The sequence below is a fragment of the Leptonychotes weddellii genome, chromosome 3 (assembly GCF_054177405.1).
Source record: "Leptonychotes weddellii isolate Sample4059 chromosome 3, ASM5417740v2, whole genome shotgun sequence".
NCBI classification, from domain to species: domain Eukaryota; kingdom Metazoa; phylum Chordata; class Mammalia; order Carnivora; family Phocidae; genus Leptonychotes; species Leptonychotes weddellii.
In genome coordinates, this window is record NC_138371.1 from 98,760,267 (window position 1) to 98,779,253 (window position 18,987).

General features: G+C 46.7%; 1 protein-coding gene across 1 annotated transcript; it reads left to right on the forward strand.

The window, feature by feature from the left end:
* Positions 1-1,698: 1,698 nt before the first annotated feature.
* Positions 1,699-6,084, forward strand: GYPC (glycophorin C (Gerbich blood group)). Its single transcript, XM_031024062.2, has 3 exons — positions 1,699-1,774; positions 4,442-4,519; positions 5,379-6,084. Exons 1-3 carry the CDS (start codon positions 1,699-1,701, stop codon positions 5,573-5,575), a joined length of 351 nt encoding a protein of 116 aa, XP_030879922.1. The 3' UTR covers positions 5,576-6,084.
* The last annotated feature ends 12,903 nt before the right edge of the window (positions 6,085-18,987 follow it).

Here is an 18,987-nt window from a genome sequence, read left to right on the forward strand (position 1 = left end):
GGCCTCCAAACAGTATGGTAAATGCTTTTGGTGTGTGTGCACAAATGAAATCAAAGCCCCACCAAATATTATTTACCCTGGCTGCCTTTGTTAGGGCCTGATGGTTTCTGAACACCTCTCTCTCTCTCTCTCCCACTCCCTCTCTCTCTCTCCCTCTCTCTCTCCCTCTTCTTCTTTCCCTCTCCCTCCCCTCTAGTTAGGACCCACCAGTGGGTTGGGATTTACTGTTTGACAAACACTGCCCTAAATAAGTTGCGTGTCACAGTCACATCTCCCAGGGAAACCATAAGCCCCCTGAGGTTAGAGAACCATTCTCTGTTTCCTGGAACTTCCTCTTTCCCTACGGTAATGCTGGGAACTCAGAGACACTCAGCACCCAGATGTTGATTTACTGTCAGCCAAGACTGTGCTGGGAATCCATGACCAGCATCCATCCTCTGCCTGGACTCACAACATCTGTTAGCAGGTCATTTAGGTGGCTGGCACTGAATTATGTGCAAACCAGAGTAATAATAAGAATGAGATCAAACTAGTGGTGACAGGATGTGAGGGCGATCTGGCTGTGACATCTGTCACCCCACTGATCGCCAGGGTTGATTCGACAGATCTGGCTATCGAGGCGGGTGTCCCCTTCTTCCCTCATGGCTCCATGTGCGTCCCTCCCAAAGCCACACCCTCGGTAGAAGAGAACAGCCTTCCCTGATAGAGGAGGACCATTCTTCGGTCAAGGGTATACGAGTAGCTGCATTCCCCTGCTGGTACTTAGGACCATTTTTAGGAGAACGCGGGGTGGTCAAGCTTCCAAGACTCCAGCTACATCCAAATGAGGTGCCACATGTGGCAGTCTGCCTTTCTTAAAAAAAAAAAAAAAATAGTGGTGACAACTCAGTAAACACCTATTCTGAGCTATGTGCCATGTAGGTACTGTCTACATAACGTATATAAAATATTTATCATGTGTGGGTATATCATTTCTAATCCCTACCACAGGGAGGATACTGTTAAACTTGTTTTACATACAAAGAAAGTAAAGCCAGTCAATATTAAATATTTTGCTGAATAACTGCTGTGCAATTTCATGTCAAGACTTGAACCAAAAACTGTCTTCACGAGGTGGACAGTGCAAAGTACAGTTTGATTCTCAGTTCCCCCAAAGGGACCAGGCATTCAAATACCATTCAACAACGGTCCTTGGGTGCCAGGCGCATAGTCAAATGTTGGGCATAGAGCTGTGACCAGGGCTAACATGGTTCTGGAGCTTGTAGAGCTTTCTCTGTGGTGGGGGTGTTGCAATCTTGAGGAGAGCCAAGAAAGAAAATCACAGGGTACCTTGGATCTCTACAAAAGGGTTGAGGCCTCCCATGCCTGTCCAACCTGAGGGCTACACAGTGGCTTATTTCTGATCTCAGACCCACACCTAGCCATAAATAATACCTTGCTCTGCCATAAATGCACCCCCTAAGGCTGCCCATCAATCCCTCTACCCCAGTTCTTGAGCTCAGAATGATGCTAACTCCAATCATACTCACTCTTCAACCCCGGCTAGGTAGGGGTGGGTTTTCATTCCAGGGTCCCAATCTGCTTGCACACTAACCCGTCAACTTCCTGGGAGGGATGGAGCTCACTCCAGCTAGCCTTTCCAAATATCCCCTATCATTGCTGCTGGCTAAAGGGAAGCAGGACAAGGGAGTATAACCGATGAGGGTCCTCACCCCACCATCTCCAGAGGTGAGAGGTCAAAACACAGGCTTCAGGAGCCTCAGTGCCATGAATGGTGAGCAGATATTCAGGGAGAAAGTAAGAGCTAGGGAGAGGTGAGCATTGTTGTGGGTGCTGAGCTCTCTGCTTGGAATGCTTACACTCCTGTCTGTGCAGCAAACTCTCATTCATCCTTCAAGGGCCAATCCTAATGACTTCCCTCTGGGAACTTTCTCATACACCAGCAGTTCTCAACACAGAACAATCATCAGAACCACCTAGAGGCCTGTTACCACAGATTGGAGGCCCCCAGCCCATGTTTCTGATTCAGCAGGTCTGAGATGGGGCCCAAGAATTTGCCTTTCTAGCAGACTCCTAGGAAAGGCTGCTGGTCCCAGGACCATACTTTGAGAACCACTTCTTATGCCATCCCCATCTTCCCAGACAGGCCTGAGCTTCCTCCTCTGTGCCAATTCTGACCTCTGTGGCCGTTCCCATCATGCTGAAGTGTCACCACCCTGGGGGCACTCACAGTGTGCCAATTCAGCTCCACACACCTGGAGGGGTGGGGCATGGAGATCAAGCATCCCTGCCCACCATTCTCCTGAGTGTGCGTGCGTTCAGAGGGAGCGTTGCTAGGGGCTCAACTGGTGACCCCTCAAAGGCCAGAGGTCCCTCCTGCTCTGTAGTCTGCTGGCCTGCCAGGAGGGCTTCCAGTGTTCCAGTATATAGGTTTGGGTACAGGGTCCCAAACACAAGCTAAGAAATTCACCCCAAGGGGTTCAAGCCAAATACCTCATCTAGTTCTTAAGCAGCCAACCCAGACTTCCCACTGGGCGGTGACCGAAGAGTTAAGCACACTGACTCTGGGTGGCCTCGGCCTGAGCTGGTGGACTCCTGACTCTCTTTTAGCTATATGATCCAGGGAAAACAGTAACACTTTTCTGGGACTCAGCTTCCAAATCTGTACGATGGGAATAATAATCACTGCTTCTGAATGGGACCGCCCTGGGGGCTACATGAGTTAAAACCTGGTAAATGCTGAGGACAGTACCAGGCACATGGTACACAATTGTGAATCGTTTTTAAAAGAAAAGGTAACAGCAGTCCCTTCTAACCCTGACTGGGTTGGACTAACTGGCATAAGAAATGCTGGTCTTCACCTGGAATATTCCAGGTGGCAATCTGGGATATTTGAACTTCTGTGACCATCCACATGGACTTAAGGAAGGGGCCACTCTTCATTCTTACTGAAGCACTCGGTGCTTCGTGATTGAGGAAGGTCTACAATGCCAGTGTCTGAATCCACTCATGTAGGTGTGTATACACACATACATGCATTTATTTATGCAGTATTATTCAGTAAATGTTTATCGAGTACCTACTGTGGAGAAGGTGCTAAATTCTAGGTAGCTCTTGTCCACCCTGGAGTCCGATGCCACTTGAACTTCCTGCCCTGCCAGCCTCCGTTCTCACTGCGGTGAAGCACTTAGAAGCTGACCCCACTGCTCCTACTGCCTTCCCTCCCGCCCCTACCCTGACTCCTGCTGTGTGCCCACTCAGTCTCTTTGCAGGCCTGAGGACTTCTTTTAACCTCTTCCCCACCTCCAGGCTCCAGGCTGGTTCTTCTCCTCCTCTGTCTCCAGCCTGGAGCCTTTGCTTGGCTCCCCACACTTTCCTTCCTGGCACCACCACTGGTTTCTTATCAGAAAAAGGCATCTGGAAGCTGTCACTGGGGAGAATGACCTCATCTCACCATAATTAAAGTGATTATCTGAGCAGAAAGGCCTATAATGAAGTAGCCTTCTCTGTTTTAATGTGCGTAGCCGTTGTAATGGGAACATGGGATTTCCATGTTAACACTGATATTTCTATGGTCTAATAAATTCTTCCTCTCACTCGTCTCCCAGAGGAGAGAGGAGGCACTCTGTGCAGCCGCTGGAGGTGATGTGCAGGTTCCTGCTGTCCTTGTGATGCTAGCCCTGTGGCCAGACCATAGCACTTTGGAGAAATGCACTCAGTAAATCCGTAGCGCCCGAGGGCGGCCCTTCCCGCAGAAGAGCTGATCAGAGACCCCAGAGGGACTCGGGGAGGAGCCTCCAGACAGGAGCCCTCTGGGAGGGGCATCTTCAAGAGAGAAAAGAGAAAGTGCACCCCAGAGGTGAGAGTCTGAGCTAAGTCCAGACCACCATTGAGCGAGCTGTGTGACCCTGGGCATGTCACTCTCTGACACTCAGTGTCGCACCTGTGAAATGAGCTAGTGATACCACACACCTCATGGAACGGGGTATCAAAGACCACATGATGTGATGGGTCAAAGGCAACTAAACCAACACCTGGCATGTACAGACCCTCCACATGTGGGGACACTTCACAGATGGTCTGTTTTTACCATTATGGTGAGAAAAGCTGAGGTCCAAAGGCAGGTGGTGCTGGCACCAGGCATATCACTGCCCACTTTCATGGCCACCACTGAGCCTGTCTACCCAGTGTCTGCCCAGTGCAGGAGCCCATCCCTCATCCCACTCGCATGGTTGCAGAGACGTCAGAACTGGGGCTGCCTCAACTCTGGTTCACACGTTCTCCGCAGACCTGCCAGTGGCCAGGCAGAGCCAGAAGCCTGTCCAGGCACACCCTGCCTCCTGTCCACTCGGCCCATTCAAGAGCTGTGCGCCTGTGAGCTGGGGGTACAGGCACGGCCAGGGTGCTGCTAAGTATGGGAAGACTTTCTCTCCCCACTAAGGCTCTTCTCTTCTGTTCACAGAACTGGACCCTGGCCCATTTTTCCCCTCGTTGGGGGCGAACATCGCCATCATTGCAGGTGAGCTGTCCTGGGCCTCCAAGCCAGGAGGGTCAGAGGAAATGCCCAGGGGAGAGAGAACCTGCCATCACTCCCAGAGTCTGAGAGACCTGGGTTCTATTGCTCAGACTTCAAGCCTCTTCTCCCAACTACTCATGAGTCCAGACAGAAATGAAGGACTGACTTCTGACCACACCCCATGCCTTTGCATGGCATCCTCCAGAATCCTCTTCCTCTTCAGTCATTTGCTTGGCTGATCCCTGCTCCCCTGCCAGACTCATGCAGCCCTCACCTCTGGAGAGCATGCTGGAGCTAAGGTCGGGTGATGAGCAGTGAACCACACTCCACCCAACCTGTCTCAAGGGCTTCCCATGGCCCTGTCTTGTTCCCCCAGTAGTGCACAGGGGGCAGCCACCAGGGCCCAGCCTTCTGGGCACTTTCCTGGTTTTACCACCAAGATTTGTGCTCCAGGAAACTTCTCAGTTGGGATTGTTCTGGTTTTAAAACTAAAAGTCCTGAGGCCCATGAACCCCTCAGTTTTAGGTAAACCCATGTAGTTCATTCTGCAAGTCATGCACAGAGGTCTGTCTTCCTCAGTAGATTGAGCGCCCCTGAGTGAGGGTCAGTTCCGGGATCCTATTCCAGCCTCAGTCGGCACCACTCTGAGTGGAGGGATAGGGAATAGGAGGGGAGAGAGAGGTAACTCAGAGGGGTACAGATAAGGGTGAGCACACACTAGGCAGGATGAGCAAGCTTGTCTGGGGTTGGTGTTTGTTATAGCAGAGTGTCTGTCCGGACACAAGCCCTGTGCATCCTGACCCCCTCCCTCAGGCCCAGATGCCTGCCCCAGACTGAGCCATGCATTGCTTCCCTCCTGCAGGCGTGATCGCCGCTATAGCCATCGTCCTGATCTGCCTCCTCATCGTCATGCTACGCTACATGTACCGGCACAAGGGCACATACCACACCAATGAGGCCAAGGGTACAGAGTTTGCTGAAAGCGCAGACGCAGCCCTGCAGGATGACCCCTCCCTCCAGGACACAGGTGACAACAGCAGAAAGGAGTACTTTATCTGAGGGGCACCAGGCCTCACCTCCCCCAATGCCTCCTTCAACTCCGTAAGAGAAGATACATCCCACAGCCCCAACCTGCTATCTGCACCACCAGGCAGACCATGAGAGCACCCACCTCATCCCAAGATACACACCTGGCCTGGGAACACTAGGTGCCAGCCTGGGGAGAGAGGGAAGAAGGAGGGACTGAGCCGTGAGAGGCCTGTCCCAGGCACCAGGGGATGCAGTGGCCACCCAGGAGGCCTGCCTTTGCTCTGCCAGAGGAAGAAAGTCTGGGTTCTCCTGGACAGTGCAGTTTGTCATCAGCATGGTGTGAAAGTCCTTGCTGGGTGGGTGGGCCTGAGGGCTGGGGAAGCAAGGAAGTGAGTCATCTGTAAGCTGACTGGGGATAATGGCATCAAATGTCAGTCCTTGACATTTGGGGGGAACAGCAGGTGCCAGAGCTAAAAGGCACTTTTGTCTCCCATTGATCCAGCTCTAAATGATTGGAAATAAATTTGAAATGTAACCAAGCATTCAGAGTCAAACAGCATTACTGTAATTGTCTGGGGAAAGACAACCACCACCCAGGCCTTGCGTTTCACTGGTATGACTTTGTGTTCTCCACTACAGTCTGCATGCGTGGGGCTGGGACCATCCACTTCCAGCCCCATTGGCCTGTCCTCAGCATAGACAGTGCAGACTCCTGGAACCCTGAGGGAAGGAGGGACCAGTGACCAGATTTCTTTTTTTCCCTGTGCAGGCACCAGCTTCATGAAACAAATGTAAGAGTGGAATGTTCCTCTAGAAATAATAGGCTGTCCCAGCTGCCTAGGCACTGGCTGAAGCATTGATTTTTTTTTAATGCACAATATTAGAAAAATTATACCTGTTAAATAACTATGAGTGAACTGATCCTTCCCATAATAACAGTGGCTAGAGCACAGACTGCAGAGTGCCATCCCTCTGGGTTTGGGCCCTAGGTCCCCCTTTCCTGGTCCTGGGACCTTGGGCAACTTGCTTGACCTTTCTGGCTTCAGTGTTCCCATCCCTCAAGTAGACATGATTCCATGGTAGTGTTGAGGAGGAAACATTTTCTTCTACTCTTCAAGATCCTTCCAGCTGGTCTAAGAATCAAGTTGACATGAAACAGATTGGAAAAATCAAACTTAATTTCGTAAGTCCTGGGAATCCACATAAACACGGGATTCCAAAAACCAGTCAGGCAAAGTGAGGTATATAGGTCATCCTGACTAAGGAGAAGAGGATAGAGGTCTGGGACTTTGAAGGGAAGGAAGGTCCATTCACAGGAATGTGAAAAAGAGTAAATGCTTGGTAAACAAATGTTTGCTGGGCCCCTCAGGAACAATGGGACACAGAGAGAAATTGTAACACCAACTTTGCTAACCTCCTCCCTGTCCACCTCCTCTGGTTATATTATAATGTAGTTACCTATGGTGATAGTTCCCTTCTTAGAGTAGGTCCTCTGTCTCAATTCTTTTAGGTGGTTAAGGGGAAGGTCAGAGTTTCTTCCTGAGCCTTTTGGGCCTTGATTGTTTCCAGCTCAAAATAATCTGCATGCCAAAGTGGCCCATCCTGAGGGACTCATTCTGAACCCATACGGTACCAAGTCTTAGGGTTGATGGCAGGAACAAATGTGTCAGGTGCTCAGGGCAGTCTTCCAGTGTCAATAATTGGTGCTAGATATGCAGTACATATGTCTTGGTTAATGAAAGTTCCTCATTGCACCACTTCTTAAGATTTCCTGAAGAGAAATAACTGTCATTTAAAATTAATAACAGGGAGTGCTCGCTTCGACAGCACATATACTAAAATTAATAACAGGGAGAGAAGATAAACTTAGTAACCATCCTCTTTTGTAAGGGTCTTTGTAAGACTCCCATCAGCTCCACAGTCACTCAGAGACCAGCATTTCCAGGTTTAAGACTGCAGCCCAGGCTGCAAGGAACTCCTTGTAACTCAGGTTTCTTGAGGCTGCACCATCTACACCTGGGAGTCAGCAAAAAGGTTCCCCATCATTCTCCCTAGGGGAATAGCAGGAGCCAAGTTCTGCCAGGAATGGCCACCAAGCAAAATAGCTGGAAGCTATAGGGTTGTCATGGGTGTGGGGGAAGAAATAGAAGAAAAGAAGCTGATGATAGTCAAAAGGTGAGACCTTCCCCTGAGTAACCCGAGTTTGCTGGCCCACCACTTCTCATCTATAAAATCAAGGGTTTAGTTACATCCGTATGTCCCAAACTGTGATCTATAAAATACCAGCCCAGCAAGATGGTGATACACAGCCCAAACAAAAAGGGTGTTCCTTGTGCAAATAAATGTGTAAATGACATGTTAAGCAAAGTTAAAGCTGTGCGAGGCTTCCAGCCATCCTTAGTGTTCCAATGTGTGCAGTGACTCTTGGAGTATTGGGGGTAGGAGGATGAGTGCAGCATTCCTCAAATGTATTTTTCCAGAGACCCCATTTCTTCCCAGAACACCTTTTACAAACTTGTAGGCCAAGAGTCCCTGGAACACATTTGGGAAACACTGAACTAAACAACTACCAACATCCCTTCCTGTTGTGACATCACTTCGGGGTTTTGAGAAAATGTGGGCATGTGGCCTCATCTTCAAGGATTGTGAGCACAGATCACTGCCCAGTGGGCATAGAGGAGGCACCCAGAACCCACACATAGGCATGTCTTACTTTAAAAAGTCTTCAGGGAAGGATGAACCCAGGGTACCTTGGCCCCCTGATGCCGCCACAGGTGTCTGTACTGGAAGAAGATTCTGATGGCTCCTCCCCACTCCCTCCGCAGAAGCCCCAGAGCCACCTGCACTGGCTGTTCTCTGAGAACTGGCCCCTCCTTCCCCTGGTCCTTGCCCTCCGTGCCCCCCACCCAATGTCCTCGAAAACTGTACTGAAGCACGGCCTACTCCCAACCCTCAGGCCCAGCCGGAATGAGACACAGGGGTGACATGGATGCTGCCAGGTTGGCTCATTCAAGGTGGACTATCCAGATGCCCCCAGAAGGAGGGAGCTGTCACAGGCTAACTGCAGAGGCAAGAGCATCACATCAGTGAGCACACACATGCACACATTCCCACAGGCACCTAGTACACACTGGTATGCAAATAAATGGTGCTCCATCTGGTAAGAGAGCACACTTTCTTTATATTTGATCCCTCCCCCAACGAACGATGCATAGAGTCACCACATAGCATGTCTACCACAAATGTGGATGGGGGCAAATGTGCACAAATATGCACACACCACATCTCCAAAAGCTGTTAAGGAGGAAGGAGGGAGGTGGAGAGGAAAGGTAGGCGGTGGAGAGGGGGGCTGGAAGAAGAGGGAAGGGGAGCTAGCACACTGTGTGCAATGCCAGCTGCTTTGCATGTGCTCCTCTTATCCTCACCACAGTCTGCAGGCCAGTGGCCTCATCCACCCGTCAGCCCTGTGGCAACTGAGGCTCAGAAAGCTTGGAGTGATGGCTGGAGGTCACACAGCTTCTAATGGCCACGGGAGCATTTGAACCCAGGCCGGTCTGACCAGCAGGCTGGAGAGAGGAAGCTCCTTCCTTCTGCAGGCTGAGGTGAATCAGCGAGAGCTCTTCATGGGAACAGGTGGCACCAGGACTTAGGGACCCTGAAATGACCCAGTGCCAGGGTCAGAGCACCCAGGCCAGGCCTCTGCCAGCAATGACCTGGGCTCTTACACCAACAGCCCCATCCCTGGCGAGGGCTGGCCTGGGATAGAGGCAGCTCTCAGTGGTGGGAGTCAGTGACCAAGTGGAATCCTGAACTGTTGGCCCTCTGCAGAATGATTAGCAAGATAAAGATAGCAAGCGTTTTCAGGTCGAGCACACCTCATTCATGTGCTAGCACCCACGAATCTTGCCACCCAGGTCATTCTTAGCAAAGAGGAAAATGATCAGGTAAGTTACATCCTGTCAAAACATCTGTGAAACATCTGTACTACTCCTGGGCTGATGTGTGCTTTTAAAAAGTGTTTAACCCCCAAATAAGAGTATTTAATGATGAAATTTCAAACTAAGAGAGAGAGTGTGTGTGTGTGTGTGTGTGCACAGGTACAATCCACAAATATGGGTGGCATAGCTAGATATAGCAGGCCTGGCCTTGAGGGCTCATGGCTTGGTGGAGATGAACATGTCAATGTATATAGCCCTAAAGTGTTACAGATGCTGTGAGGGAAGGAATACTGATAACTGTGGACACCATGGAAGGAGAGGCCAGTTCCACCAAAGCTAAGGAATGGATTAGGATGGCTTCAGACAGGAAGGGAAGCTTGGTTTGGCCACACTGTAGATTAGGGCTGGACCGTAGAGGATCTTGGGCCCCAGGCTAAGAAATGGGGCTTTGTGCCACAGACCATATGGAGCCACTGGAGAAACAGGTCACTATCATAAGAATAAGGAAATGATCAGATTAAACAGGGCACAGATGAAAATGCACTGTGGAATATACAAGAGGGCTTCTAGAGGCTTATCAAGTTTTGGACCCTGCCAAGGGGCTGGAGACATCTGTCATCCTGGAGCATGCCCATTACTCCAGCTACACATTGATTTGTCTGAAATTCACATGACTCAGCCCATCCTGCCTGTGGGGAAATGGATCTCATCCGCTCACCAGAAGAAAGGGTAGTAGGTCGAGCTTAGAGACAACTGTTATGTAAATATCAGAGAAGAACTTCTTCAGTGGAAGCCACTCCTGATGATATCTTGTTTATGTTCCTTTGGAGGAGATGCTGCTCAATTGTTTTCCACTCCTTGCTTGAGCTTTTTTATCATTATAGCAGCAGAGGTGATTTAGGGGCCAAAGGGTTGGCCACACATAGAACTACAGGCACTTTCGTATCTGCAGTCAAGCCAACATGTTATGGAAAGATGTGGTTCTGGAACTGGACAGAGTTGAACAGAAATCTCCCCTCTAGCACTCGCTAGCTGTGTGACCTAGGAAGAGCTAACTTCTCTGCTTCAGTTCTAATCCACAAAACGAAGATAAAAGTATTTTAATTTTAGGGTATTTTGAATATGAAATTCAATGAGGATATAAGTTGATCCAGAACTATGAGGGTGCTAAGATTTTACCTGCTTGTGAAAGCCAAACCTGTAACAGTTCCATGGATGCTGACAGAAGACACAGGACAGAGGGCTTTATTGCTCACAGCTAGGGCATGCTAGGGCTCACATCAGCATACTTATGTCAGCACTTTTTGTCCCTTAGCCCCACATAGGCAATGTGGATGGTCCCCGATGGACGCTTGCCCACAAGGTACATTGAGTTCCAGAAGAAGAGCCCTGAGCTAAGAGAACCAGAGTCCTTTTTGATGGGTGGTAAACATGCTTGCCCCTCTGCTCTGGAGAAAGGCATGATCTCTACTGTCCAAAGCTGCTTGCTATACAAACATCCTTGCAAAGATAGCCCAGAACAACCAGTTCACTCCTCACAAGATGTGAGAAATTTGAGACACCCATGGAGCATTGTCCCCCAACAAGGTAGGCACTGCCTAACAGTGCCTGGTGCCTGTGAGTGCTCAATACTTGTTGATTAAGTGTGTACATACATTAAACCTTAGCAATGTGCTAAGTAGCTGGGCTTGGAGCTCATTAAAGTATCTTTACCTTGTCACCAGCCAAGTAAAAGCATATTCTGCTTCCTAGGGCACATGAAGGATTTAAAGGAGAAAACTTTTCTCCATCCTTTGCTAATCCCTGAGAGATATGGCTACAGGTTTTCTGGGTTTTCTTGGTTTACTGTCACAGGAACAAATAGAGGTATACACTATGGGAATGTCTCAGTTCATGGGTGAACTCATAAATCTAGAGCCCTGACAATGAGGCTAGATGAAATTCTCCAGCTTCTATCTCTAAGGTCATCCAGTGATCAAGAGGTCTCTCTTGCCAACATTATAGATCTCCAAGGATGCTTAAGATAGGCAGACCCCCCATCCAGGCTTTAACTTTAAACCAAACACTTTGGCCACCTTTTATTTTTCAAATAGCTGAAATTCTTCTTCTTTTTCTCTCCAAGTCAAAAAATAAGAAAGAGTTCCACATTCAGCTCTCTGAAGATAAAGCACAGTGTGGGCCCCCTTAGATGCCCCAGGGGCAGACCACCCCTTCCTCCAGGGGAAGACCATTTAGTTCATAGCTGTTGTTCCTCAGACATTGTCTTCTAAGGGTGACAAGTAGAGACATTAGGACAAAGTGATGGTGAGCATCTAGACCTCAGCATCTAGGCAGTGACAGACCTTCTTTCAATCCACAAATATTCTCTGAGTTTATCCCAAGTGGTAGGCACAATGCCAGAGACAGAGTGAGCAAGGTCCTGCCACTGCTCTGGAGGACACTCATCACAATAGGAAATGTATTAAAACAGCTCAAGTTGCGGGGCGCCTGGGTGGCTCAGTTGGTTAGGCGACTGCCTTCGGCTCGGGTCATGATCCTGGAGTTCCGGGATCGAGTCCCGCATCAGGCTCCCTGCTCAGCGGGGAGTCTGCTTCTCCCTCTGACCCTCCTCCCTCTCATGCTCTCTGTTTCTCATTCTCTGTCTCTCAAATAAATAAATAAAAAATCTTTAAAAAAAAAAAAAAAACAGCTCAAGTTGCACAGGGTCCACAGTAGAAGAATACTGAAGAGCCTAAGGGAGGCCAGGGAAGCATTCTTGGAGAAGGAACTCTGAGCCTGGTTCTGAAAGAGTCAGCCAGGTGCAGGGGTGAGAAATGCAGAGAAATAAAGGTAAGTCCAGAAACCCAGTGTTTCTAAATGATTCCTGGGACATGTAGTCTTTGCAGAAGTTATGAAGGATGAGGCTAGACCCACAGACTGCAAAGAACCAAGTAATGAGTGGCCGGGTTGTCATGCTGTGGAGCCTGGATATTGCCTTGTAGGTGGTGGAGAGCCCTTGGAGGGACTTACAGGAGGGAATGGGGCACAGATGTCCATTTTGCAAATCACACTGGTATCCAGTGTTGAAGATGAATTAGAGGTGTACTCTGGGGAGAAAGATGGCCTAGAAATTGTTGAGGCCTGAATAGGGGAAAGCACCTTGTAACAGATCCCTTGGGATGGAAGCAAAATCTTCTTTTGACACAATTGTGAATTCACCTGACTCTGCACTGGTTATGGGATGCCATGCATATAGAACATTACAGCCCCTGGAGGGGAAGTTCATACTAGATTTGTTGGGTTTGTGGATGTAGACTGTTCATCAGCCTTTGTCACTAAAATCTGCACAGAATGAACCAAAGCCTTCAGCATCCTATAGTCACATCTGCAGCTCCTCTGGGACAAAAAATACCTGACTACAACCTCAGAGGGGAAAACAAAGGATTCAGAAGGGTTACCTCTTAAATCCTGCCCATATGGCATTTGAGATGCCCCTGGGAAGGCATTCTACCCAAACTTTTAACCCCAAGTAAGTCAGAAATTTCACCATTCAAATTTTATTCTTTAGGATGAAGCATTGCAAAGCCCTCTGCCACACACATCCTTCTAGGCATGGGGAAAACAGAGGGAATCATAAACCTCTGTGCATCCCATCTCTGACCAGAGATGCAGGGCAGGAGAGCCTGGAGGTGGGAGAGCAGAATGGAGTGCTGAGGCATGTTTGTGTGGTGCAGGGTGGGACAGAGACAGGAGGGCAAAGAAGGAAGACATTACTGACTTCATTACTTTACAAAAGCTGAGCTCTGAAAACTGTCTCAGGTCAGAACCCCATTCTGGCCCACATAGGACTATGATACAGAAAAGAGGCAGAATAAGTAGACATGTGCCAGACAAGGTCACAGAAACCAATCTGTGTACTTATGTTAAACCTTCTAATTTCCCTGAGAGAGGAAAAATGGGATCTTGGAGATTCCAAAGGGGATGGGCTCCACATATTTTATAAATACCAGTGCCCATGCCATACTAGCAAATATGCAATCCCAGCATCTGCGTAATACTGATACCTGGGCAATACTAGGCACCTGACAATACTGATACCTGGGCAATTCTAGGCACCTGGGCAGTAGCGGGCACTTGTGAAGTCCTCCCACTCCCTATGTCCCTGGCAGGTATTGTTAATTGATTACATTTCTCTCCCACTGGAGCCAGCCTGGGCTTTACCATCGCCCCCACACCTCACTCCGGCAGCTTGAGCCAGACCCAGATGTGGTCTGACAATTGAAGTGAATTGTTGGCATCTTGCAGTTGCTTTTCACTAGCTGAAGAAGACTAGGGAATTGACATGGAACAGAGTCAGGAGGCTCACCTCTTTGAGCCTTCATTTCCTCATTAGTAAAAAGGGGAGAAAAGTCCTAGCTTCCCTTCTTCGTGGAGCTGTCAGAATTAGCTGGTGCTGAGACAGAGGTGCTAATGTGTGATGGTTGGAAAGCCTCCACAAATCTCTCTGTGGTTTTCAATACCCTGTTGAAAGGTACCATGCCAAATGTTTTGGGTTGCTTATATGGAGGGTTCTCCCACACACAAAGACATGTTCGATTTTCAAAATAAAAAAGCTAGAGAGTTTCAACAGCAGGCTGAATTGGAATTCTTGGCAGCTAACAGCAGCTTCCCCCCAGGGAGGTAGAAGGAAGTCCTCTAACTTGTTTATCCCACTTATTATTAATCACCTGCCATTGGAAAATGATTCTAAGAGGAAAAAATGTGCTGCTGAATTACTAATCAAAGAAATATGTATATGCATTTTATTTTATTAATTAAGGCAGAGCTTATCTAAAAGAAGCTTACCCAAAGCCACAAAGGGTGCAATGGGCACATGCTGGCGGGGGCAGACCTAGCAGTCCCTGTGGCAGTGTGCCAAGAATGTCATAAATGTTCACATTCTTTGACCCTGAAATTCTATCTCTAGAAGTCTATCCTGAGAAAATACCCTGAAATGCAGACCAGGATTTCAGTTAAAAAGTCCCTTAATAGCTCTATTCACAGTAAGGAAAATATAAAACTGCTGAAGTGTTTATCATTAGGGGAATGTTAAGAAAATTATGATGTGGACTTGCAATTAGATATTCTGAAGCAATAAAATGATGTTACAGAGAATTGTTAATAAGTTCAGGAAATGCTTGTGATATAATGTTAAGTGAAAAACATTAAAATACACAATATACCAAGTGCAAACTCAGGTAGGCTAAAAAGGCACAAAAAAGATTGGAAAGCCCACCTGCATGTTAACAGTAACCACTCAGGGTGCTAAGACCATTGAGAGAAGTTTCCACAGGAATCAAGGAAGCTTTTCTGAGACTCCTCACCCTTGGGAAGCTGAGACCAGAGTTTCACTGTGGCCTGTTCCCTCTTCACCTTCAGGGTATAACACCTTCATTGGCTCCCTTATCCTGCTGTGTATCTCCTGTCAAGGGCTCCACATTGTGGCATTATGAGTCCACACTGAGAAACTGCAAACCAGATGTCTCCCTCTCAGTCCCAGCAATTGCAGAGGAGCTCAGCTCCTCTAGAGAAGCAGAGGTTCTGCAGCAAACAGTAATAGGTATGAGTCATCATTTTCTGCTATTTCCATCCTATCAGGTACTTTTCCAAGTCTTCTACAAAAAATATATAATCAGAAAAAAAGCAGTATAAATTAAATGAACCTCACCCAAGAATTGGCTTTGCTGTAAAATTCAGAGTATTCTACAGCCCACCCTCTTCCCTGAGCCCCAAGGCTACCAATTTCTGCATGAATTCCCCTAGTGAGGGTTATCTCCCCAGAAGGGGTAGTCTTTAGAGCCAAACAGAGAAACAGTGCAAGAGTATTGTCCAAACCACAAACAAGGCCATGGGAAAAGTGATTTAGACCAATGCCCAGCCACACAATTCCATGAACATACCATCCATGTTTGTAAGCACTGGGCACAAAGCTAGCAAATGGAAGACAACGGGGGCTCCTACTGCTAGAAGGCACAGATGAGGATATACAGCCCAACTCTCTTACTCAACAAATGGGGACACCAAGGAGAGATGGGGTAAGGGTTTGTTGGATACAACACAATGCATTGGAACTGAGCTATGACTAACCTTTCTAAGTTTCCTAATCATTGAGTGTGTACTAGGTATGATCCATTAACTCATTTAATCTTCACAATAGTTTTTTGAGGTAAGACTCCATTTTATAGGTGAGAAAACTGAGATGCAGTGACATTAGGAAGGTCATCCAGATTGCATAGCATGACATGGCAGAGAGCCAGGATTTGAACCCCGGCTTCAGCCCATGCACTTAATCACCACACTTAAAAACCACAGTTTTTCAGAAAGTGCTGATTCTGAAATGAAAGAGCTGCACTGAGTTTCTGGGAATGTGGGGCTTGTGAGCCTGCAGGAGAATTGCTCTAGTCTAGATACCCTCTCTGTCTGGCATGAGGTGAGTGGGCTCATCTACAACCCTGACCCAGCCAAGCCAGCATCTCTATCCACTGAACTAGCAATTATTCCAATTGACGTAAGTGTTTTCCCAAACAAACTCCTAGAGGCCAGGCAAATAGATTCTCAGAAATATCCCACAAGGTATCTGTTCCTTCAGGATATCCCTGCTTCTCCAGGCATGACTGCATGGGAGGGGCATGGTAATGCCTTCCAGAAACATTCCACCTGGATGCAACACTCAATTTTCAGAATAATGGAAAACCCTGAAGATGATGCTTCCCAGGAGCCAAGTCAGGGAATTTTGTTCATTGGTCATGGCAAAACAAAACCCTGGAGACCTGAGAGGGCAGAGCACCACTTGTATACCATGGTAGGAGAACGTGCCTTCATTCTGAGTCACAGAGCATATACAGAGAACCTTCTATGTGCCTGTTCCTATGTATACACTTGGTCTACAGGGATGAATAGGGAGGTCACAAAGGCAGATAGTGATAGAAGGGAACTCAAAAATGTCAACACAGCTTAACCACAGGATGTTTCCATATGTGACCCAGGAGAGTGGGATGGGGGAGAAAAGCAAGGGGAAGGCAAAGGAAGGGGTATATGAGAAAAGAGAAATTGGTCAGGCAAAGTTCCTGGAGGGAGAACTCTTCTTGTTAGTCTGAAAGAATAAGTAGGAATTACTGAGTTATCACCATTTGAATTAACAAAAGAGAATCTCAGAAAGAGATGGGTGACAGGCAGAAATGGAACTGGTGTGCCCAGAGTCCTGAAAGAATGCTCATTAATAGCCTTGAGGGTCAAGCTCTATAGCGTGCATTTTGCTCAATAATCAGTGGGACCCGCTGGAGGACTCTGAGCAGGGAGAGGCCTAATCAGATATGAAATTTAGAAATATCACTTTTAGTGTCATGACAGATGGGCAAGATGGACTCTTCCCCTTCCACAGGCCAAATTCATGGACATTCCCACTACTTTTTAAAATCCTGAAGGGAGGAGAATACTTTATCTCCAGAAAAGAAGTTAACAGCATGCAAATATGTTCCCTGGGTGTTTCACCATATCTTCCTGGGTAATTTCTTAACACTTACCTACTAACACATTAGCATCCACCAATACAAATACACCTATAGCATATTAGCCTGGATCCCTTTTTCAGATTAAGTGACCAAGCAAATCAAGGCCCCAAGATCATGCAGCATAGAAAATTCATTTAATTTATTTTTAATATTATTTTTATGTACTTTTAGAAGTAATGGCTCCAGTCAAGATGGTACAAGTTAATTCCCTCTTTAGATCCATCATGTAGTAATATGAAGTAAAGCCCAAAAGAGAGAAAGCAGCCTCATAAGCAAGGAAGACATTTCTGTGGAGTCAGAAAAGGAATAGAGGTAGAGTGAGTCAGCAGCTTGTTGGTTCAGAGATGAATCTGGCCAGGTAATATAAAGTAAAAGTATTCACCTAGAAAGGGAGACAGAGAGTTTAGAAAGCCTTTCAGAGAAAACTGGCCCTCTGAGAGCCAAGGAGGATAAGCAAAAGTAAGTTCACACCTTGACACATCCTAGTGAAACCACAGAGAACAGGGAGAAAAAGAGATTGCCTCCAACAGAATAACAATTGGGTTAACAGATGACGTCTTAACAACAGCCAAGAAAATCAGAAGGCAACGTGCTGAGTGAAAATTATCCAGGAAATGAAAAATAAATACAAAAAAAAATGAAAAAAGAGGTTAAGAGATTAAAGATATATAAAGGATTCAGTAAGGAGATCTAATATACATCTAATCAGATTTCTAGAAAGAGAGGAGAGAAACAGAGAGAGGTTATTTTTCGGATTTATTAAAAGACACCAATCTTCAGAATATAGGAATCCCAAGGATTCTCAAGAAGGAAAATAGAAGGAGCCCACAACTAGGCACATCATAGTGAAATTGCTAAAGTGATAACAATATATTAGAAATAATGATAGAAAAATATAGATTAAATTCAAAAGGATCAACAATTATTTTGATAGACAACTTCTCAACAGAAAAAAAGGCAGCCATAACAACTGAAATAATACTTTCAAAGAAAAAGTAGAGAAAACTGTCAAAACTGGATACTTATCAAAACTACCCTTCAAGAACATGATGAAAGAAAGACAAGAAACTCTCACTAAAAGACATCCTAAAATAATTCAGGCAGACTCTGGGTGGCTCAGTTGATTAAGCATTCAACTCTTGATTTTGGCTGAGATCAGGATCTCAGGGTCTTGAGATTCAGCCCCCATCAGAGGGTGGAGCCTGCTTAGGATTCTCTCTCTTCCTTTCCCTCTGTGCCCTCCCCTCTAAAAAAAAATTCAGGCAGAGGACAGATTTTCAGGTGGAAAGTATAAGATACAAAATAAAATAATAAGCAAAATATGTGACAAATATATAAGTAAATCTAAACAAATGCATACTTTATAAAACAATAATAACAATGTCTTGTGAAGTTAGAAATATGGTTTGACTAAAATACTGGACATCAACACCATATTTATAAAGGGAAGTTAAAATATTCTTTATCTTGCATTGCTTGGGAAAATGACAAGGATATTAATTAAACTTTGATTTTGATAAGTTAAATATTCATATTAAATAACATTATATAAAAATGTATAGATTCTAAACTGCAAGCAAAAAAAATGGAACAAGAAAAAATATGCAATCAATTCAAAAGAAAGCAAGAAAAACACAAAAAAGATTAGACAGAAAGCACAAAGGAGGTTATTGGACATCAATCTAATTCTATCAGAAATACAATAAATGGGGGGGGCAGAGCAAGATGGCGGAGGAGTAGGAGACCTGGATTTCGTCTCCTCTCAGGAATTCAGCTGGATAGGGATCAAACCATTCTGAACACCTACAAACTCAACAGGAGATCGAAGAAAAGAAGAGCAACAACTCTCTCATCAGAAAAGCGACCACTTTCTGGAAGGTAGGACATGCGGAGGAGTGAATCCGAGGCGATATTCGGGAGGATAGATGGCGGGGGAGGGGCCTCCGTCGACCGCTTCTGGCAAGTGATAGAACCA

What these genes read in the sequence shown, in the direction of transcription:
- GYPC (XM_031024062.2), top strand. Translation starts at nt 1,699, where the DNA reads ATGAGGGTCCTCACCCCACCATCTCCAGAGGTGAGAGGTCAAAACACA. An exon ending in GAGCCTCAGTGCCATGAATG is followed by an intron (nt 1,775 to 4,441) that starts GTGAGCAGATAT and finishes CTCCCCACTAAG; the next exon opens with GCTCTTCTCTTCTGTTCACA. An exon ending in GAACATCGCCATCATTGCAG is followed by an intron (nt 4,520 to 5,378) that starts GTGAGCTGTCCT and finishes TCCCTCCTGCAG; the next exon opens with GCGTGATCGCCGCTATAGCC.